Source organism: Hyperoodon ampullatus, assembly GCF_949752795.1.
Source record: "Hyperoodon ampullatus genome assembly, chromosome: 1".
Taxonomy (NCBI): Eukaryota; Metazoa; Chordata; class Mammalia; order Artiodactyla; family Ziphiidae; genus Hyperoodon; species Hyperoodon ampullatus.
The window spans coordinates 63321540-63345679 of NC_136914.1; the positions used below are offsets into that span (position 1 = coordinate 63321540).

Sequence of the window (24140 nt, forward strand, 5' to 3'; positions counted from 1 at the left end):
AAGTGTTCCTGATTTTTAATATCTCCCAGGGACTCCTGTCTGTAGGCCCCCTTGCTCAAAGTGTGGCCCTGTTCTCATAATGATACCATCATCATCAGGGAAGGCAGATGAGGTGAAAAGCAGATGATGTTTGAACATTCAGGCAGTGTGGTTCTTATACTTGTTTGCACCCTGTGTGATAACTTACTCCAACTCTCTCCCTTGCTTCTTGTGTGTTTTAAATGGATACATCTGTGATTTAAGCATCTTAATTTGGTTGGTAGGCCCTTTCCGTTCTGTGTCCTCTGGGATAGTTTGCTTATGTATGTATTGATACTTGGAGTCTACCAGGGCTTTAAGATAATTTCCTCACATCACACCAGGTTTAGATCGATTTTTCCTTGTTCGGTAGTTTAACAACAATAACTCTCATGGTAGCTATGGAAAAATATGCTGAAACATTGAAAGAGAATGTTACTTGGCAAAAATCATCACCTCTGTGAAAGAAGAACTGGAAGTCATATGAAGAGTAAAGGTTAACATTGACAATGTAGAGCTCATTCTGTCAGATCTTACCAACAGTCATACTTTGATATATCAAGTGATGTGACAACTCATGTCAACAAGAAAATGTTCCCATTAGCTCTTAGATAATTTAATTTGTTAAAACATGTTTTTGAAGATTTTAATGAAACCACAGGCAACATAAAACAGTATTGTTGATATCATGTCCAAATATAATTTCTAGACTTTTCTCATCTACATATTTGACAGACAGTACAAATTTAAATTTTGACAAATTCTATTCAGTGTAAAATTATTAATGAAAATAAAGATTTTATCTTCTAAATATCCTGCACACCTTGTATACAACACTGCTAAAAAAAAGGGATGTGATTTGCTTACCTATGATATTGATGCTTTCATAGTGAACGTTTTTGGTCACTTTTCAGTTCTTTAAAAAAGTACAGATGCACTTAATATGATTTTTGACTTAAAAAAACTGGAAGGAGATAGCCTCCTTGGACATGTGCCTAAAAGATGGCTATAATTGTTGCTGGACCTAGAAAATATGTCCTGCAGTATGATATTTTTAGAATGTGAGACAAGAAGAATGTCCTTATCTAATGTGGCAGTACATTGAAGATGAGAATGCAGAGAAAGATTACAGTAAAACGAAAATTTATATGCCATTTCTCCAAAAGTGTTTGATGATATTTGAAGAGGCCATAAGGAGGCTAGGAAAAACTCACACAACAAACAAATGACTCATTTTTATGTAATATGACTGCTTTATATCTCAAGAGCAGGAAAAGTTCACTATAGAAGGGCAGCCAACTTAAATAGGGCTTTCTCAATGTCTTTACTAAAACTGTAAGTTACTTGGAATCCAACTTTGGTAACAGAAATTGCAATCACCATTGTGGTTTGGAGTGTTTTGAAATTATGTTCATTTTAGGCATGGATAGTATATGTAATGAATCTATAAATGCAAAGGACATGATTGAATAAGCAGTTGGAATACCAAAGCAAGCATTTAGATAGATTCGAGGTAGATAAATATTTTGTAGAGCTAGAAACTAATTCTTGTACATCTAAATGCCTGCTATTGCTAGTAAATAAAATCCTAAGTATTCCATGCTCAAATGCTTTTGTTGAAAGAATATTTAGCTTGATGTCATCATGTTGGACTGACACCAAGAATGTGGAGATAACAGCAGAGCCATAAGTCAAAGTGAAATTTACTTTTAACTATATTCAGTTTTATCACACATTAAAGAAGGTGTCCTATGGTTTTAATCAGTTCAAAGAAGTATTATTGGAAAGGAAACACACAGAGTTAAAATATTCTTTTATTTCATGGGACAAAAAGGAACACGTCATTGTTAGTTTTTTCTAAATTTTTGTAACATCTGTTTAATCCAACTGTACTTACTCTTCTTTTTACAAATCTTATATTTATGTACGTTAAGAACATACAATATGGCCTATAGAAATTTAAATACGTAATAAAGAGTTTTAAAAAGTTAAAATAAGTTGCTATATTTATTTAAACAAAAGAAATGATGGTTATATTTTTCCCATACATATACTGTTTAGTTAGTCCTTCTTTTAATTATTACTAATTGCCACTTGTTAATTATTCATATTGTTTCATTTAAATAATAGCACTTATGTAACAGAAAAGGAAATAATACAGAATAGTATATAATTTTAATTAAGTACTGAAATAATAACCATGGACTGGGTGGCTTAAACAAGAGAAATTGATTTTCTCACGGATCAAGGAAGCTTAGAAGTCTAAGATCAAGGTGTTGGCTACTTTGGTTTTTTCAGGGTCCTTTCTTCTCTTGCTGCTTCTTCAAATATTTGTCCTTCTGTGCATACCCTTCGTGTCTCTCTGTGTGTTCCTATTAATTCTTATAAAGACACCAGTTAGATTGGATTAGGGCCTAACATAAATGCCTCATTTTAACTTAATGACTCCTTTAAAGCCCCAATCTCCAAATATAGTTGCATTCTGAAATCTTGGAGGTTAGGGCTTCAACATATGAGTTTTGGGAGGACACAGTTAGTCCATGACAAGTACTCATTTGTTTATATTTTTTAATTTTTGGTAGTAAACCATTTTGATTCCCCTCTTCTTTACTTTTTTGTATGTATTTTAGTTATTTTCTTGGTTAATTTGGGGATTACAATTAACATTCTAAACTTATAACAACCTAGTTTGAATAGTACCAACTTAGTTTCAATGGCATAAACACTGTGCCCCTTTATATCTCCATCCTCCCCATTTATATTGTTGTTGTCCCTGATTATATCTTTATACATTGTGTGCTCATTAACACAGATTTATAATTATTGTATAATTCATTTTACCTTTTAAATCCTCTAGGAATAAAAGAGGAGTTGCAGACCAAAAGTGTGGTAATACTGGCTTTTTTTTTTTTTTTGCCTTAGAATTCTTCATTATTTTCTTCTTCAGGGACTACTTGGCCATTTTAAAGGCACATCAAGTTTTTTTTTGTTTTTTTTTTAACGTCTTTATTGGAGTATAATTGCTTTACAATGGTGTGTTAGTTTCTGCTTTATAGCAGAGTGAATCAGTTATACATATACATATGTCCCCATATCTCTTCCCTCTTGCGTCTCCCTCACTCCCACCCTCCCTATCCCTGCCTCTAGGTGGTCACAAAGCACCAAGCTGATCTCCCTGTGCTATGCAGCTGCTTCCCACTAGCTATCTATTTTACGTATGGTAGTGTATATATGTCTATGGCACTCTCTCACTTTGTCCCACCTTACCCTTCCTCCTCCCCATATCCTCAAGTCCATTCTCTAGTAGGTCTGTGTCTCTATTCCCATCTTGCCCCTAGGTTCTTCATAACCTTTTTTTTTTTTTTTAGATTCCATATATATGTGTTAGCATACGGTATTTGTTTTTCTCTTTGTGACTTACTTCACTCTGTTCAGCCACTATGGAGAACAGTGTGGAGGTTCCTTAAAAAACTAAAAATAGAACTACCATACGACCCAGCAATCCCACTACTGGGCATATACCCTGAGAAAACCATAATTCAAAAAGAGTCATGTACCAAGATGTTCATTGCAGCTCTGTTTACAATAGCCAGGACATGGAAGCAACCTAAGTGTCCATCAACAGATGAATGGATAAAGAAGATGTGGCACATATATACAATACTGGCTTTTATATTTTCCTATGTAGTTACCTTCATCACTGTTCTTTATTTCTTGTTATGTTTTTGGGGTTTTTTTTTTGCGGTACGCGCGCCTCTCCCGTTGCGGAGCACAGGCTCCGGACGCACAGGCTCAGTGGCCATGGCTCACGGGCCTAGCCTCTCTGCAGCATGTGGGATCTTCCCGGACCGGGGCACAAACCCGTGTCCCCTGCATCGGCAGGCGGACTCTCAACCACTGCGCCACCAGGGAAGCCTCTTGTTATGTTTTTAGGTTACTGTCTAGTGTCCTTTCATTTCAGTCTGTAGGACTCCTTTTAGCATTTCTTGTAGGGCAGGTCTACTATTAACAACCTCCTTAAGCTTTTGTGTTTATCTGGGAATGTCTTAATTTTTCCTTTATTCTTATTTATTTATGTATTGGCTGTGCTGCGCAGCTTGTAGGATCTCAGGTCCCCAACCAGGGATTGAACGTGGGCCACAGCAGTGAAAGCCTGGAATCCTAACCACTAGGCCACCAGGGAACTCCCTATCCTTTACTCTTAAAGGATAGTTTTGCCAGATATAGAATTCTTGGTTGATAGTTCTTTTATTACTTGAAATATGTCATAGCATTGCCTTCTGGCTTCCATGGTTTCTGATGAGAAATCAGCTTGCTTGCTTGCTTATTTATTTATTTATTTATTCATTCGTTTGTTTATTTGTTTACTTGTTAGTTTGTGGCTGCATTGGGTCTTTGTTGCTGCACACCGGCTTTCTCTAGTTGCAGCAAGCGGGGGCTTCTCACTGCGGTGGCTTCTCATTGCGGAGCACGGGCTTCTAGGCACGTGGGCTTCAGTAGTTTTGGCACATGGGCTTCAGTAGTTGTGGTGCACAGGCTTAGTTGCTCTGTGGCATGTGGGATCTTCCCGGACCAGGTCTCAAACCCATGTCCCTTGCATTGGCAGGCAAATTCTTAACCACTGCACGACCAGGGAAGCCCGAGAAATATTATTAATATTATTGAGGACCCGTTATTCTTGACAGATTGCTTCTCTCAGCTTTTAAGATTCTTTCTCTATCTTTTGATAATTTAGTCAAGTCTTGGTGTGAATCTCTTTGGGTTTATTCTCCTTGGAGTTCATTGAACTTCTTGGATGTGTAGGTTCATGTATTTCATCAATTTGGGAATTTTTTGACCATATGTCTTCAAATATTTTTTTCTGCTCCTTTCTCTCTTCTGCAATTCCTACAGTACATATGTTGGTGTACTTGATAGGGTTTTGTTTGTTTATTTTTGTTTTAATGCTTCTTTGGAAAGAGTTTGGAGCTGCATACCCCATCAAGTTGGTCCATAATTATCATTATATATATATTTTTTGGTCTGTTATATTTGTTCCTGTGTTGGGATTCTAAAAAGTTGGTCACTCTGTTTTAAGGCCAGTGGCCTGTTGTTTTCTATTCTTATGCTGGGCTATTGGTTTTCATAAACCTTACCTACTTAACTTACTTGTATTACCTCTTTGTAATCTTTATTTTATACTATTGTATACTCTCTCAAATTTTAGAGCCTCATAACAGCCTGTGAGATAGGAAAAAAGATGTGATCTCATTTTAATGAAAAGGATTCTGATTAAATAGATAGATAAAAATGCCATGGTTGGTAACTAAGCAGATCAGAATTAGAACCCAGGTCTTCTAACTGGAAACTTCTGATTGCTCTCCTTACTGGAGATTTCTCTCTCTTCACTAGTGGACTTCAGTTTTGACTTGTCCATATATGTTAGATTTGAGTAGCGTTTCACATACTGTCTCCACTTCTTACAGTCTGCTTCAATTTGGGAAGAATTGGAGGTTGTCAGAGAGAATCAAGTAGCCATCATTTTTAATACAGTTCTAATTAAACCAACTCTTTCCTTCATCTTCTGAGGGACAGCAGTTTTTTTGGTGTTTGGATATCTTTTTGCTCCATGTCAGTATATGTTTTTTTCTGACTCGTATTTTTCAGAAGCCTCATGACCAGCTACATGTGGTATTCTATATTGTTTTAAGTTATATAAGTTCACTATTAAGTTTCCTGCAAATTGATTTACTGATCTTTCTAATGTTCTATACCTGTTAAAAATTAGTCATTTTTGCATATGTTCTGGGCATCTAATCAAATATTTTAAGTGCCTTCTCAGTCTTTGTTACCTGAAATATAAGTAGATCATTGTTGGAATCAATTATTTCTTCTTCCTCTCATCCCCCAAAGTGTTGAGGCTATATGGATTTTTATGATTTGCTATTCAATAATAAAAAGTAATCATTTTCTTATTACTTTAATAACTGCCATTTTTTCTAAATAAAGTATATTTTTCTTTCTCATTTAAAGCAAAGATCTTAGGGATAAAATGTATTCATTCTTTGCTGTAATTGAATCATTTATTGAAAACTACTAAATGTGTATATGTTCCTTGCCAAATAGCCCTCTCTCCTCCATTTTTCTTCAGGAAGTAAAATATGTTCCTAATTACAAATTTTCTCCCTTAATCATTTATATAAATCCATCAGTAGTAGATTTGATTCTTTTCTTCCATAAGTATTAAACGTTTCTCTTGGTCACTTGAATTCTTATATCCTTACTTCTAATTCCTCACCTGGTTCTCTCATTATTGACTTTTCAATCTTCCTTTTTCTCACCTCTCTCACAGTTAGATAAGCCTCTATGTTTAACTTCTAGTGAAATTTTAAGCAAGCTTTTGTTTTGTTTTTCATGAAAATTTGAGAAAACTGTCTTGTGCCAGTATTTTTATGTTTTATACAGGATAGCTGCTGGTGTGTGTGGAGCGGGGAGGGGTGCTTTAATTGCTTTTTTCATACAAACATCATGTAATGAACCAGTTTTCAGGATTGTGTTTTAAAGTTTTCCCAAACTCTTTGTATATTGAGTACCTAAAAACATTTTTATAAAGTTTATACAATTATGTTTGAATGAATAGAAACATGTTCAACCCAGAATTGTAAAGTTGGTATTATAAGAGCCATGTAGCATTTCCAATTAAGTCATAGTATTTAGAAATTAAAATTGATGAAAATTGAGAGCCTCATGTTTTCTTTTATAGACCTTTTTTTTAAAAAAAAAACAGTTAATCTATGTGGCTTTCCTGTATGAATAAATATTATTCTGATTATCTCTTTTTATGACCTATTTCACCTGAAAAAACTATATAGAGATTAAAAGGCATTTTAGTAGATATATCTCAGAATCTGGGAACAGTGCAGACTGCTTAGATCTAAAGAGAAGAAACGACATTGGAGTGATCAAAGAGAATTCTCCCTTCTAATGCCTTACACCTGGAGCAGTTGCAGAACTGTCAATAGCACAACTACATTTATAAATATCAGAGCAGGATGTGGCAGACGGTGATATAACACAGAGTCTTGTCAAACCTTTATGTCACTAAAAAGGAGGTTTCTTTTAGTGCGAATTTTAAGATTAATGAATAATTTTAAGTAACTTAGGTCTTACAAAATAAAGTTGACTATTAAAATTGTGAATTTCTCCTTGCAATTGAAAAATTTAAGTATGAATTAACACCTCCCTTCTTTGGTAATCTTTTTCTTTGTTGAATAAGACTGAGAGATTTTAGTAGCTAAACTAAGGTGAAGAAAGTGTTTTGTTTTCCTGAAGGATATTTTTAATGTGTTTGTGACATCCTTCTATGTTAAATCAGATTCTTTAATGTAAAGCAAAACCTATATTTTTGCTCTTCCTTCCTTATCTCCCCCTCCTCTTTTCTCTTTACTTCTTCTTTTCTTTTTGCTTTTTGTCCTTTAAGCCTTATTTTATGTCTTGTGTTAAGGGATTCTTTTGCCACTGTTAGTAAAACATGCTTTTAGTTTTGTCTCAGTAGTTAAGGTGTGCTCTGACGTTGTGTAGTATAAATCTACATGTACACATCATAAACTATCCACTTTATGAAAGAAAGCATACCTTTAACACTTATGAACCTTAATGTGGTACATTGTCTTGCAGTATGACATTAAACATGGGTATAGTTTGAGATTGTGTCTCTCCTGCCTAAATGCAAAGCAACAAGTGCTTCAGTAAGGAAAACCACAAATTGCAGGATCTTATTTCATTCAGGGGATAAAATTCTTGCCTTGATTCCATTCCTTTTCATTCTATTTTGTAATTAGGTTTCAGGAACTTTTAAAAATAAATGTCTTGTTAATTAATATATTTATCTGAACTGAAAAATAAAGTCAAATCTTTTCTGGGAGAGAAAAATGTCTCATTTGTTTGGTTGGTTGGGCAATGAATATGGTGTTTACCATTTAAATTACATAGTGGTACTGTCAACTGCCATGTTTTTTAAGACGAGCTTTTCTAGAGTATTTCTCTTTTCTTTGGTACTTTTGGGGACAAGATACTTGAGAGAAAGTAAAAAACAAAATAGTCTAAATTTTAGCTTAGCACAGTGTAGTGGCTTAGGGAATGTGCTGTGCAATAAGCAAAGCTGGGCAAGTACAAACTTGGGCAAGTCACCTAACCTTTTTTTTATATAATATGTTTTGTTTATTTATATTTTATTTATTTATTTGTTTGTTTTTTAAAATTTATTTTTGGCTGCGTTGGGTCTACGTTGCTAAACTCAGGCTTTCTCTAGTTGCGACAAGCCGGGGCTAGTCTTCGTTGTGGTGTGCTTCTCATTGCAGTGGCTTCTCCTGTTGCAGAGCACAGGCTCTAGGCACGCGGGCTTCAGTAGTTGCGGCATGCGGGCTCAGTAGTTGCAGCACGTGGGCCCTAGAGTGTGTGGGCTTGGGTAGTTGTGGTGCATGTGCTCAGTAGTTGTGGCATGCAGCCTCAGTAGTTGTGGCGCACGGGTTAGTTGCTCCGCGACATGTGGGATCTTCCCGGACCAGGGGTCAAACCCATGTCCCCTGAATTGACAGGCGGATTCTTAACCACTGCACAACCAGGGAAGTCCCAAGTCACCTAACCTTTTCAAGTTTCAGTTTCCTCTTCTGTGAAATGGGAATAATGATAGTACTTTTATAGGCTAACATTCTAAAAGGGAAAATGGGGCTCTTAGATATGAAATGAACACATGTCAACATTTTATTTAACTCTAATTAGTGTACAGATAAGATGTTGCAATTTATTTAAAGGGGAATTCAAAGATTGGAGATACGTGTGGTCCATGAAATCAATCTACAAATATTACAAAACTGACTTTGGTGGGGGTGGCGGATTTCATTTGTGTCTCTACAGGGCAGATTTTATTTTCTGATTTTTTTATAGGCAATAATTATTGCTATAAGTAATATACAATTTACAAACTCATGAAATAGCTCAAAGGTATATGCTTAATGATAGGGAAGAATAATTCTAATCCTTGTATTTTCACAGATTTTATTACGAATAGTTGTTGAGTTGGTAACATAATTGTTTTCCCTTTTTAGCCTATTGCTGTAATTTATTATTTTAATATTTTTCCTTTTATTAGTTTTGTATTCATTAAAATATAAGCATCATGAGGGCAGGCACTTTGTTTTGTTCCCTGCTGTGTGTCCTCAACATCTCCAATAATCTCTGTGACTTGGAAGACTTTCAGTGAACATATTTTGAGTGATTGAAGTGATTAATAAATATAACCCTATATGAGAAAGTTGTATTTTTCTTTACTGCTCGATTCTCTGGTTTGTATTAATTTTATTTAGTTTTTTGACAGGGCAAAAGTATAATTTCTGTACAAGCATAGGTATTTATTTTAATCTAATTATTGAATTTTTTTCTTTTAATGTCATGTGTTGGTATATTTTGACAGTGATATAAACAAAGTTTATAATGAAGAGTATAATCTTTGGAGGCAAAGATCTGGATTCTAGACCTGGTTCTTCTCTGAGTGGCCGTCAACTCTTTGAGCAGTAGTTTCTTCACAAGTAAAATGAGATGATAAAACACTTTAACCTTGTAGTTTATTAAGAGAATTAAATGTGATAATACACATAAATTACCTAGGAAGGTTCATGGCACATAGTAAATGATCAAAAAAGCTTAGCTGTGCTGTTAAACTATTATTATTTTAGTTAGGTTTGATTTTTGGTGTGTTATTTCACGAAGTTGTAAAAGTTTATATTTATTCTGTAAAAGCAGTCATTTCAAAGTGTCCTAAAAATCTGTGCTTACATATACAGTTAGTTATATAACTATCTCTGATTTGAAGGACTCACACATGTAATGTAATACAATGGTGATTTGTCACATAAATAATAGATATGATAAAGTAAAATGTGGGACCCTAATGAATACCCTTTTATAAGTTGGTATTCAAGATGTTTACATTCTTTTTATTTATTTATTTATTTATTTATTTATTGCGGTACGCGGGCCTCTCACTGTTGTGGTCTCTCCCGTTGCGGAGCACAGGCTCCGGACGCACAGGCTCAGCGGCCATGGCTCACGGGCCTGGCTGCTCCAGGGCATGTGGGATCTTCCCGGACCGGGGCGCGAACCCGTGTCCCCTGCATCAGCAGGCTGACTCTCAACCACTGTGCCACCAGGGAAGCCCCTACATTCTTTTTAATACATGCTCTCATAAGATATTCACCATACTGAATAAAATAACATTGTGATTGTTACTTGGAACAATGAACAATTTAGCTAACTTCTGAGGCTTAAATCAAAGGTTTGAATTTTGCTTAACAATACATTTTGTGCTATATAAATAAGGAATTTTAAAGCATTTGATAATCATTTAAGGTTCCCCATTAAGCCCTGAATTTAGTTGATAATATCCAAGACAAAGCGTATAGGAAAATAATGTTTTTTTAAAATTTTAAGTTGAGTATTATTGCAAAATGTTCTTGATTCCACTGGAAGAAATTCAAATTATGTAAAAGAAAATGTTTCAGACAGTTTTTATTGTAGCAGTACTTTGTGAATAGGCTCTTGAATATAACAGCTTATTGATAAAAATTTTGAATTTGTAAATGAATCAAGCATCTGTCTTAAATCTTATGAAATTGCTCTTCATTCTTCATAGATATAGTCTGCGTATTGTAGTTCACTATCAACTTTTGGAATCTATAATAATGAATTGTCAAATTGAGAATCTGTGATATTACTTTCCATGTTCTACTAATTTGCCTGCTAGTCATCTTTAACTGTAAGAAAGTGAGCCAAAATGCTGGCTTCCTAGGTACTATCCTGTGCATTGCTGCTTATAGGTGACCAAATACTGAGAACCCCCATTCCCCACTTCTTGTCTTTTGTTTTCCCCCTCAGAGGCATTGTTGCCATCCATTAAGAGCCAGTAACTTCCTATTTTCTAAGTTTATTTCTGTACCAGTCAATATTCTTATTCCATCTTTGGCATTTTCAGGAGCATGTATTCACATTGATTTATAAAGTTATTTAAATATGTACCTGTTTAATATTTATATTATTAGGAATGAAAGGCCTGATCTTCTGTTAATGAAATTTGAAATAAGTGCAAGGTAAATAGGATGAGGTATATTTTCTCTTTTTGAAATTAAACTATGTGTATGTTTGACCCTAAAGATAAATATGTATGCATGTATACACAGAGTTTGTGAGGTAAAATGAAGAATTGACCTAAGGAACCTTATCTCATTCTACTGTGCTACCTGGATCCCTCCCATGTAAAGCGTTTAGAATCCAGTATGCAGTGATACAATGCTTGGCCTCATTTTCATAGACCTTACTTGGTAGTAATTGTTGTCCATCCCATCATGACAGCTATAATTTCCTTCTTTCACGAAGTCTCTATGTGAAAATTAACAGCTATGCAGTGGGCTTTTCAAATAAGGGAGAAGGGACTTCCCTGGTGGTCCAGTGGCTAAGGCTCTGACTCCCAATGCAGGGGACCCAAGTTCAATCCCTGGTAAGGGAACTAGATCCCGCATGCTGCAACTAAGGGTTCACATGTTGCAACTAAATGATCCCACATGCCGCAACTAAAAAGATCCCGCATGCTACAACTAAAGATCTCGCATGCCGCAACTAAGATCTGGCGTGGCCAAATAGATAGATAGATAGATAGATAAATAATAAATATTAAAACAAAACCAAAAAACTCCCTTCTCCGTCAAATAAGGGAGAAGAAGATTGGATGGATGGGTGGAAGTTAGCTGACCATTGAGAAGCTCTGTTCTTGGTAGGCGTAGCAGGTTGATTGCATGTGGTGTCTAGTTAAATTGAAGAACTTTGCCGTTTACTGTTTGTGTATTTAGAAGTGATTTAACAACATGTAACAAAACTATGAAAGTTTTGAGGATTTAAAAATTTGAGATCTGGCAGAATAAGAAACTTAGAGAGGTTTGATTTTTTTTTCCCCCTAATAATCTGCTTATTATTTATTTATTCCTCCACAGAGCCCCCTTCCCCCACCCACACCCACACCCACACACATGGACACTGAGGAGGTTGTTTGGAATGGGTTACAACCTGGGGCCTGGAGTCTTGAAATCTGAGGCACCCTCTTCCGTCATTTTGTGGCTTAGGTGGGGGTATTGTCCAGGCAGAACTGGTGTCTCCGTTTGGATACTGCAGAAGGAATGGGAACCTAGGCACACCTATAAAGGTGGCCATACCCAGAGAAGTTGATTGGCAGGCTGGAAGACAAATTTTCTCGATAAAGGCACTTTTACCTCAGTTGTGGGCTGGGAGGAATTATTTCAATGGCGGTGTTGTTTGCAGGTTGCTGAGAGAAATGAAGGGAGTTCACCTACATTGGGCCATCTGCAGGGTCAGTAGGGGCTGCTGTATGTCTTTGCTGCCGCAAGGGGAAGGTAATGTAGGCATCATAGCCAAAGAGGCATGCAGAGATTAGGCCCAGTACCCCTGCGACAATTTTGGAGTGGTTTCCTCTCTCAACAAGCACAACAATGGAGGTGATCAGGTAGAGGATGACCACTACGAGGGTTCGGAAGAAATCACTCCAAGGCCAGTTGATGATCTGTATCTTGGTGTGCAGGTCACACATGTAGACGACAAAGAAGAGAGCAGCAAAGATCATCTCTGTCACCGACAAGGAGGAGTATCCTGATGTCAAGGCACTGAAGCAGATCAGAATCACCAGGCACAATATAATTTCAGCAAACAGGAGAATTCCCTGTCGGGGCGTGAGAAGTTGGAGCAGGCGGCCCAGCAGCCGGGGGCCGAGGGGCGCTCAGAATCCGCCATGGCGTGGACCGGAGTCCTGAGAGGCGCGGAGGATCTGCTCGCTTGTAGGTTCGAGAACGGTGCACACCCAGACATCTTGCCCGCTGTCTGACCGGGAAGGGGGCCCCTGGGCGAAGGGAGAGATTTGATTTTATGAAAGCAATACCAGTTATAGTCCTTTATGAAGATGGCATACAATTTTTGCAAATATAACAATTAAATAATATGTTTCATTAGATAGATCAGATTACTTTCAGTTATGTTCAGAATAGTAATTATTCATATTTATGGACCACTAGGGATTCGTGCTTTATGTAACAGTTGTCACCTTCTCTCTCTCTTTTTTTTAAAATAAATTTATTTATTTTTGGCTGCGTTGGGTCTTTGTTGCTCTGCACAGGCTTTCGCTAGTTGCGGCACACAGGTTTCTCGTTGCAGTGGCTTCTCGTTGCAGAGCATGGGCTCTAGGCGCACAGGCTTCAGTAGTTGTGGCACATGGGCTGAGTACTTGTGGCTTGGGGGTTCTAGAGCGCAGGCTCAGTAGTTGTGGGGCATGGGCTTAGTTGCTCCACAGCATGTGGGATCTTCCCTGACCAGGGCTCGAACCTGTGTCCTCTGCATTAGCAGGCGGATGCTTAACCACTGCGCCACCAGGGAATTCCCGTCACCTTCTCTTATATTAAAAATTGAATGAAATGTTCATCAGGTAGACTAATACAACTCACATAGGAAAGTAATATTTGAACCATGTGATTTATCTAAAAATACTGGGGAACCAAAAAGTAATATCTCTGTGAAGCATTCATATAAATGTGTCATTGTCTGAAATGGTGAAAGTCTAAGTATATAGAGCAGTACTTTAAATTATTTAGAGTAGGTCATTTTCCCTTCCCCAAACTTATAGATTTAATCCTACCCTGAGGAAAATTATACTAAATGTGAAAGATTGTAGTCAGTAATAACGTAGTCAGTGTTGCATTTTTTTTAAAGCAGGAACTATCAATTCTTAACCATCTCCTTTAGACCCCTATGGGATGAAGGTTAATTTTATAGCATCAGTGACTACAAGTAATGTACATTGCTGGGGACATGTACAAAGCTGACTTGATAGGGCTTGTACTTTTGGAGTGACTGTATAGTAGGTGGAAGTAGCAAGCTCAGCCTTTGGGCTCTTCTATGTGTAATCAAACCTTTCATGTAGGAAGTTGTGGCAGGTTGATACTTCAACCCTCATACCCCCTTATTTGTAGGGTTTCTTAACATTTTTAAAATAGTTTTAATTGTTAACCTTAGAACACATTTTAGAAAATTGAAATGTAAAGAAAGAAAAAATGACAGTAACCTTTTTTGTTTTCCAGTTGTATGTGAGTCAGTGTGTGTTTACATAGTTCTACAGTTAGAGAACTTGGGGGAGAAAACAGTTTGCTTTGTTTTTTTAAAGTAAATTCAGTTTGTGTCATGTAGTTTTACAGAGCCACCAAAACACAATCTTAGGGAAAATAATGTAAAAAGATTATTCCAAATGAAGGGAAATGGGCTAAGAACAGTATATTTCTTGAATGTGGTGCTTAGTTCTGGGAACCATATATTTAGAATACATGACAAACTTCTCATTGTAGATGACGTTGGGCAAGTTTTCCTAGCCTTCCTGTGCCTCTGTTTGCTCATTTGTACACTGTAAAATGCACACTGTACACTTGGAGTTGTGAGGGTGAAATGCAAAATAAAAAAAGGAAGAGTATGTACTACTAGGTAAGGTGCTGGCACATGAAATCGTTATCACAGATGTTATTAAACTTCAGTATCATCATCATCATTAAAGATTATATAATTTAATTTCTCAGTGTTTTCACAACATATTTATATGAATAGGTGGTACACATTGATATATTGCACTGTTGAGAGCCATTTTCAAAATAGTCCTTTAGTTATACATTTATTAAATTGCTGCTCTGCCTACTGGGACTTCTCAGAAGTATAGTGTTATGGGTGGGATGTTACATAGAAATGTAGGGATTGAAGTATGTGTTGTCATTTCATAAAAGTTAAATCTCCCAGTACTCTCTGTCATCCTTTTGGTTAATGATAAAAGTTTGTTGGGAATTCCCTGGTGGTCCAGTCGTTAGGACTCGGTGCTTTCACTGCTGATGTCCTGGGTTCAATCCCTGGTTGGGGAACTGAGAACCCACAAAACCGTGTGATGAAGCCAAAAAAAAAAAAGTTTGTCTTCCACAGAATTAAATGCATCTTTTAATTTAATTTTCTAATGTTACTCTATTTGTATTTACCAAAATGCAATATGCATGTTTTGGTTTTTAAAGTATCTCTCTCAAGTTCTTTGACATTCTTTCATTTAAAAGGTAGAGCCGAATTTCCCTGTTGTTGAATATGCCCAGACTTAGTAACTTTCTTCTAACAAATAGAATGTGTTAGAGTTGTGTGTGGCATTGATGATGTGCATTGATGTGTGGCATTGATGATGGGCTGTTTCTGAGGCTAGGTATTGTTGCTTCCACATTGTTTTCTTTTGGATGCCCATAATAAGAAAGTCAACCGCTGTGTCATGAGGACACTCAGTCAGCCTATGGAGAGGCCCTCATGACAACGAACTAAAGTCTTTTACCACCAACGAGCACCAACATGCTAGCCATGTGCAGGAGCCAGCCCCAATCACCATAACCTAATGAGATACCCTGAGACACAACTGCTTTGCTAAACCACTCCCAAATTCCTGACCCATAAAAAAAGCTATATAATGTTATGTTTCTTATTTTAACTCACTGTGTTTGACAGCAACAGATTACTAAGAGGCACAAAGTCCAAAATTTTAAAAGGTCAAGAGTATGTAGGGAAAAGTAGATTTTCCTCCTGTGCCCATACTCTGCTCACCCAGTTCACATAGTTAGATGTGATTCCCGTAACAAGTTTCTTGTGTTCTTCCAGAAATATTTTATTTCTTTACAGCTATGTGCATATCTAGTAATGTGTATTTTCTGCATATGTTATACTGTATACACAGTTTTGTATTTTCATTTTTTTTTCTTAATAGTATATCTTGGAGATTGTTCCATACCAGTATGAAATAGATATGGCTGATTCTTTTTAATAGCTGTAATGGTCCATTCTATGATAGTATTATATATTTTTTTTTAATAAATAAATTTATTTTTGGCTGTGTTGGGTCTTCGTTGCTGTGCGCGGGTTTTCTCTAGTTGTGGTGAGCAGGGGCTACCCTTTGTTGTGGTGCGCGGACTTCACATTGCAGTGGCTTCTCTTGTTGTGGAGCATGGGCTCTAGGTGCATGGGCTTCAGTAGTTGTGGCATGTGGCCTCACTAGTTGTGGCTCACAGGCTCTAGAGCGCAGGCTTAGTAGTTGTGGCACACGGGCTTAGTTGCTCCGCGGCATGTGGGATTTTCCCGGACCAGGGCTTGAATCCATGCTGCCTGCATTGGCAGACGGATTCTTAACCACTGCACCACCAGGGAAGTCCCATATTATAATTTGTTTAATAAATCTCTTACTGTTTAACATTTAGATGGTTTACAAAGATACTTTAGGAGTACCTTAATATGCATGTTATTTTCCATCTGCATATCTTTTTATTTTCCTATGTGGGAATCACATAGAAGGTTACATCTGAATAGGTTTTTTAGTTTTTGTTTTTTAATATTTGTTTATTTGGCTGCGCCAGGTCTTAGTTGTGGCATGCAGGATCTTTAGTTGCAGCATGCAAACTCTTAGTTGCAGCATGTGGGATCTAGTTCCCTGACCAGGGATCGACCCTGGGCCCCCTGCATTAGGAGCACAGAGTCTTAGCCACTGGACCACCAGGGAAGTCCCTTCCATCTGTGTATGTTTATAATTTAGTCCTAGAAATAAGAATTGCTGGCTGAAAGAGCATAAGCATGGTACATTTTTATACAAATTGTCAAATTTGTCCACATAAACATTTTACGAATTTTTATTTCTATCAGAACTGAATGCATATATTTGTTTTAATACATCCTTACCAATTCAGAATATAATCAGGGTCTTCTTTATCAATATGATGTGTAAAAAGTAAGATCTCATTGAAAGTTTACGTTTACATTTCTCTGGATGACATGAATTACTTGGATGGAGTGAACTATCTTCTGAGAGAAATAAATTACCAAAATTCATTCTAAAAAGAGAAAAATCTGTGTGGTGTAATGCTCATATAAGAAATAGAGCAGATTATCAAAGAGCCTCCTCTCCACAAGAGTAAAAATCCTAGGTGACTTCACTTGGCAAATACACCAGACTTGTGAACATCAGATTATTCTAAGATAATTAAACCATTGAGCAGCATAGGAGAAAAAAACCCCTTCTAGATTCTTTTCTTTCAAGCTGGTCTCCCATTGATACCATAACCCAACAAGGATAGCAGAAAGAAAAATAAGCAAGCATAAAACTAAAAGTGTAGATTAATACTATTTTTTTTTTTTTTTTTTTTTGCGGTATGCGGGCCTCTCACTGTTGTGGCCTCTCCCGTCGTGGAGCACAGGCTCCGTACGCGCAGGCTCAGTGGCCATGGCTCACGGGCCCAGTTGCTCCGCGGCACGTGGGATCTTCCCGGACCGGGGCACGAACCTGTGTCCCCTGCATCGGCAGGCGGACTCTCAGCCACTGCGCCACCAGGGAAGCCCATTAATACTGTTTTTGACTGTTGTGAAAAAACGCCCAAATACAATATTTGGAAATAAATTTAGTACCACATTAATAATTGTCAGTGACCAAGTTGAGAAGTTAATTCTGGGAATGCAAGGATGGTTCAGTGTTACAAAATCTGTAATTTGTTCTCATAGCAATAAAACAAAAGAGAAATAGGATCTTCTATGGAGATGCTGAAACAACTTCCATTAAAGAAAATAGATATATGTTTTCTTAGTAGAATCTGTCTCTCTCAACTCCAATGCCAGTATCATATTTTATAGATAAAATAGGAAAATAAAATTAACACTACCTTTGTTGAGTCTGTTGTGGAAAACCCCAATAAAATGAAGTGAATACTGTTGTAAACAAAGAATTAATAAATTAGGTGGATTTAAAATTAAAATATTTAGGTGCTTAAATTAATAGATGGGATAAACAAACTATAAACCTCATTTACAGTAGCAAACAAAAAGATAAATACCTTTTGGACAGACATTGTTTTTATTCTGGTTTTCTGCAATCTCTCCCCCACCACCCCCCTTTCATATTGCCTGTTTTTATTTAAGCGTACTTTTTTCTTTCCTCTTATTTTTATTTCTATTTGTTTTCTGTCTCTATCCTTCCATTGCCATGTGACTTTATATATTCATTGCTTTGAACTATAAGAATAATTTAATACCAGAAACATTACAGATAGCTATATTACAATGCATACAGAAAATATAGTTAATATAATTTACTATTGTAGCTTACATCAAAAAGTACAAAAATAAGCTAATTCTTGGGCTAATTTTTGTTTTTTACAGATGCAGGGAAGTGCCTGAATTTCAATCTTATACACCACAATGTGTTTTGAAAGTTTCGTATCATGCTTCTAGTTTTGAAAACCATTCTTTATTTTTATTTCTCAGAAATATGATACTCTAAAATATATTGATAAATGATTATTTAAGTCATTCTACTTCAATTGAAGTAGGAAAGCCAGAATAATTTAATATCCCAGAAGAATAACAAAATAAAAATCAGTGGTAATTCTATGTAGCATTAGCCTATATTTCTATTTCTTTAACTTTGAAATCGCTTGTTGCCTTTAGCTGGATCATATTTCTTGAGTTTTACTTTAATAGTAATTTTGCTAATGTAAAAATTTACTATATAATGTCATTAGTAATGTCATGCTCTATCAAGCTGATGCTCTCTTAAAAATTGTTGATGATAACAATATGAAATGAGGGAGGTATATGTAGTTATGAAAGACCTTAACATTACTGTGTATCTTTTTATTTAAGTGCAAAGTATACTCATATTGTTTCTGTCACCAGTATTTTTTTTTAATGGTATAAGCACAAAGAACTATATTATGATGGTGAGACTATGAAAAGGTAAATTTATGGTTAGCTTCCAAATCTGCTCTAGTGTTTATTACCATCTGGTCTCTTTGGAGACTATTATAACTATTCATGGGAGTGTTTTCAACACAAAAAAAAGATGGTTTGTGTATTGGCAGAAAGCAAAAAATACCAGTGGTTTAAACCATATGTAGTTTTCTTAGAATTAGGCAAGGGAAATGAACTGAAGAACTAATTGAGAATCATTAGTAGTTATGTGGTTTATCTCAATTTTGTCAGAATTCATTCATAAAGGACAAAATATTATACAAGAAAAAACTGAAGGTAGTAGAAATACAACAGTAACTCCCTTTGGCATATTATTTTATTTTTGTTTTAATCAGTAAAATGTTAAGATGGTCTCAAATCTTGATGTAAACCTCAGAAATAAAATGAGGAATATATGTCAAATTTGAGGACTTTTTAAAAGTAAAAACAAAAAGATATTCATATTAAAATGCTTATAGAGATGAACACTTGAAGAATGCCTTTATTAAACGTATTTGTCTTGAATTTAATGCAAACATATTATTTTAAATAATTTTATATGTGTCCTGGACTTATATCACTCTTAAGGAGTAGAAGTAGTTTGCAGTGTTTTAAGCTTAAGTTGATTTAATAGTAAAAGGATAAAAAGAAATATCTTTTCACTTTTCCATTCTAAGAGTTGGAGAGAGGTCTATAAAAAAAATGAGATGACAAGTCAAAAAATTGAATTCATCTATTTTTATTCAGCAGTTTTAAACAAAAAATGCCTGGTGGGCTGGGAATATACAGGAAATTTAAATTTGTGATCAAGAATAAGAAATGCATTTGTGGTTTAAAAAAGAAATACCAGCATGTCACATTAAAGTTATGGTGTCTACAGTATTGTACAGTTAGCAGGAAAATGTATTACATCAGGGGGTATGTTGCACTTTAGAGAGCTAGTGTGGGGATGTGGATGAAGAGAATAACTCCGTAGAAGGCACGACCATTAATAATCCAGTCAGAGAGGAAGAATTTTGCTGTCTCCCATGTAACATAAAACAGATGTTACATTCTATTAAAAACCTTCTTAACTAGAATGAATGTTCAGATCACTGGTCAATAGGAGAAACATGAACAATGGCAATTTAATGATTTTGAAAATTTATTGTTTGTCAGTTAATATTGGTGGTAGGGAGGGTGAAGGGAAGCTTGCTAAGTGTTATTGTATTTTGGATATCTTAATTTAGAAAGCTGAAAGGCAACAGTGAACTATATTTTTAATTTATTTTACAAATTTAAGCTATTTTCTTTCTCAGAAATTGTTGTAAAACCCAAGAAATTTAGAAACTGAGTTCTGATTTAATAAATCTGAATAGGTGATTTAAATATATCTAAAAGTGTTTAATTTATTAACTTTAAATGAATGCTGGAAACATTGTTAAGTAGTTGGCAGTCGAAAGAAGACATATGGAGAAAAGGCCACTGGGGATGTTTCCACAAAGTCCTAGGTATCATTTCCTTTTCTTTTTTAGAAGATTTACCTTTTTTCCCCCAGTATTGTTTTGCATAAAAAAATTTGGGTGTAACGTACATAAAATAAAATTGACCTTTTTAATGTACAGTTGTATAAGTTCTGACGTAAGCACACAGTCATGTAGCCGCTACCAGGAGCAAGATATGTTTTAGTTCCAGCACCCTAAAACTTCCCCTGTGCTCTTTTGTAGTCAGCCTTTCCCCCACCGCAGCTCCTAGCAATCACTGCTCTGTTTTTGTTGGCAGAGACAGACCTCCTTGTTTGGTGTGCCAAGACTGTAAGGCTCTGACTGCTCTCTTTCCTAGGACATTTCTCAGTATTATTTATATAGCTGGTGGACTTAAAACATGAGGTAACTGTCTCTCCCCAGACAAAGAGCAGACTTAGTTACTGTTTGCTATAAAATTGGTAGATTCCCCAAGCTTTATGTTCCTCACCTGCCAGTGCAAACGCAGTGAGTGCATGCATAGCATCTATCTGAACCATCCTGTTACCTGCATAGGACTTGGGGCAAGGGGAACTGGTGCAAATATGCCCATGATCGTGTGCCTTGAATTGAGTAAAATATTATCTTTTGCCTTTCATCCAGGGGTCTCGTGTCTTCTGCCCTTGTCTGTGTATCAGCATCAGACCTTTTTGTTGTTGTTGTTAGCTTTTAAAACAAGGTAAAATCAAATTCCATATCATAGTTTTCTGTTTCTACAGTTTTGCCTTTTCCAGTGTTTCATATTGATGAATCTAGCTCCTGGCCAAAAACCTGTGTGTGATTTTTCAGGCCAATCATAGAGATCTACAAAGGTTTTACTTGGTGGGGTTTATGTGGGAAAGCTGGCTTCCCCACACCAGACTTGGTGTAAAGCCAATGAATTGCTGTCTCTGAAGGGAGTTGCAGTCAAGGACTCATCCCACCTGTCCAGTTATGCTCTTACACATGTCAGTATTCCTAGCCCAAGCACCTTCATTTGGAGGCCCCTTTATCTGGGGCTTTTGTTGAGGCCTGGCTTAGATGCCTCTGTCAAGACTTTTTTATTAGGGAATCAACAAAGAACTTTGGAGATACCTTTCTGTACTGTGACTTAGAACTCAATACTATTCTACACCTAGCTTACCCCAGCTTCCATCTTACCCCAGACCCAGGGTCTTAAAACTTCAAACCCCTTTTTTGGGGGCTCCCTTGGCAGTGAAACAACTCCTGCATCTGTGCAGATTCACCTGATCCTTGACCAGTATACTGGTCCTTGGGGGAAAGTGGAGCAGTGGGGAGCTGACACTTTCTCCGATTTACCGTCTTTCTTATAGTATCACAGTAAGTGATGAAAGACTTAATTATTACTTTCACTTTGGTTTGTCTTTTTTGTTTGTTTGTTTTGTCGTGAGACTTGTGGGATCTTAGTTCCGCGACCAGGGATTGAACCTCACCCTGAGCAGTGAAAGCACAGAGTCCTAACAACTGGACCACCAGGGAATTCCCTGGCTCATTGTCTTAATCGACTACTCTGAAACCTGGCAGCTCGCCTCTCTCCAACTCACTTGAGTTCCTGACACACATAAATAGAATCATATAGTGCGTAGCTTTTGAATCTTGTTTCGTTTAGTTGACATAAGTGCATCAGAGATTGTCATCCCTTTTGTTGAGTATCCGTAATTTGTTTCTTTTATGGCTGAGTAGTGTTCCGTCATGTTGATGTACTGCAACTTGTATATCCATCCCCAATGGAGGAATATTTAGACTGTTTCCAGTTTTGGTGATTACTAATAAATCTGCTATAAACATTTCTGTATAAGTTTCTTTATACAGACATACATTTTCATTCCACTAGAAGTAAGATTGCTGGATCACATGCTTCATAAGGAACTGCCTAAGTGGCTGTATCATTTTACATTCCCACCAGCAGTGTATGAACAGTTTTATTAGCTTCACATTCTTGCCAGCACTTGGTATTGTTAGCTTTTGTTATTTATTCACTGTAACAGGGGTAAAGTAGTATCTCATTGTTTTAATTTACACTTCCTAATGATGTTGAATATATTTTTATGTTTTTTTTTGCTATCTTCTTCAGAGCAGCGTTCAGATCTTTTTAAAAAATCGTGTTGTTCATTTTATTTATTGAGTTTTGAGATTTGTTTATATTTTCTGAGTATGTCTTTTGTCAGATATATGATTTGCAAGTATTTTCTCCCATTATATTCTTGTCTGTTAATTTTCTTAACAGTATCTTTCAATGAGCAGAAGTTTTTACCAGTTTATCAGTCTGTTCTTTACAGATAATGTTTTTATGTGATACTCTTTGCCTAATTGAGGGTCAGAAAGATATTCTTCTATATTTTCTTCTAGAAATTTTATAGTTTTAGTTTTTACATTTAGGTCTGTGTTCCATTTTGAGTTAATTTTTGTGTTTGTAGGATGAGATATGGAACAGTGTTCTTTTTTTAATCCCCACTTTGGCATATGGGTATCCACTTGTTCCAGCCAGTACCCTTTCCTGAAGTCTTAAAATTGCTTTAATTGCCTTTGTACCTTTTTCAAAAATCAATTATATGGTTGTTTTTCTGTACTACGTGTTCTGTTCCATTGATCTATATGTCTATCCTGTCTCCAATATGCTGCCCTGGTTACTGCAGCTTTCTAATAACCCTTGATGTGTTTGTTTTCTGTGGTCTCTATAATCATGTTACATTGAATCTAGAAGTTGAAATTATTACATTTCACAGGTTGAAAATTTCTTACATTTGTAGTCATAAGCATCTATAAATTTTCACTATTGAATTTTGATTTAATGTACATATTAGAAATTGTTTCAATATGCAAAGTGCTGTTAACTTACAGTTGAAGAGTTTTGTAATAGTGACTTTATTTAATAGTAATAAGTAGAAAAATTAAATAAAGGAAAATTTATACATCTTATTGTCACTACTTTTTTGTCACTACTTTTTTTAAATGTTTTTATTTTTAATGAGACTTATTTTGTTTTTGTGGGTGGTTTAATTTTTATAGGTTTTCCCAGCAGCAGAGCCTAGAACAAGGATTTTAAAACAAATAGCCAATTTGGAAGATGTAGGTAACTTTGGCAAGGGTGGCAGGAGGTGATTCAGGGAACACAAAGCAGCTAATAAAAAGTCATTAATCGAACTACCACGATAGTTACTGGGGCTTTATCCTGTGGGGAAATTTTGAGAAAAATCAGTGTTGAAATCAATTTCAGAATTAACTCACTGGAAATGCAAGTATATTTCCTGTTATTGGCTGTGGAGTGCAATTTGGAAGGCAGTGCACCTGCCTAGTGCCCAGGTGGGCATAGCAGCTTTCACCAGTTCAGGAGAAAATCCCTCTGGCACAGAGAGGAAGCTTCTAGCTTTTGGAAACCTGGAGCCAGGGGAAATTGTTAGGTCCAAAGGATATGGGAGGGGCACTGACAGCATCTGATGCGTGCCCTATGACTTTTAAGTCCCTTTTCTGGGTTATCATAATAAATAGCTTTAATCAAATGATCCCTATAATGATATTTTCTAAATAAATTAGATTATATTTTCTGTACTTATGTGTCTGTCTCCACTTTTTATTCATAAAGCTTCATTAACTTTTTGTATATTTATCCTTGTCATACTATGTAAAAGAGCTTATTAACTACACACTTGGAAATATTGTATATTCCCTTTTCAGGTAATGTTAAAATGTTAAATGATAAAAGAGGATACATAAGATGGCAAATAAGCATATAAAACATTTTTAATATCTTTAGCCATC

General features: G+C 36.1%; 2 protein-coding genes across 4 annotated transcripts in view; one reads left to right on the forward strand and one right to left on the reverse strand.

Moving 5' to 3' along the window:
• Positions 1–24140, forward strand: part of ADK (adenosine kinase) — a gene marked incomplete at both ends in the record, with an annotated part of 516283 nt that overhangs the window by 196817 nt on the left and 295326 nt on the right. The gene's annotated exons all lie outside the window — the stretch shown is intronic.
• Positions 12392–12849, reverse strand: LOC307068446 (proteolipid protein 2-like; the record flags this gene model as incomplete). Its single annotated transcript, XM_079726315.1, is given in 2 exon segments — positions 12392–12786; positions 12789–12849. Coding segments are annotated over 2 exon segments (456 nt in total).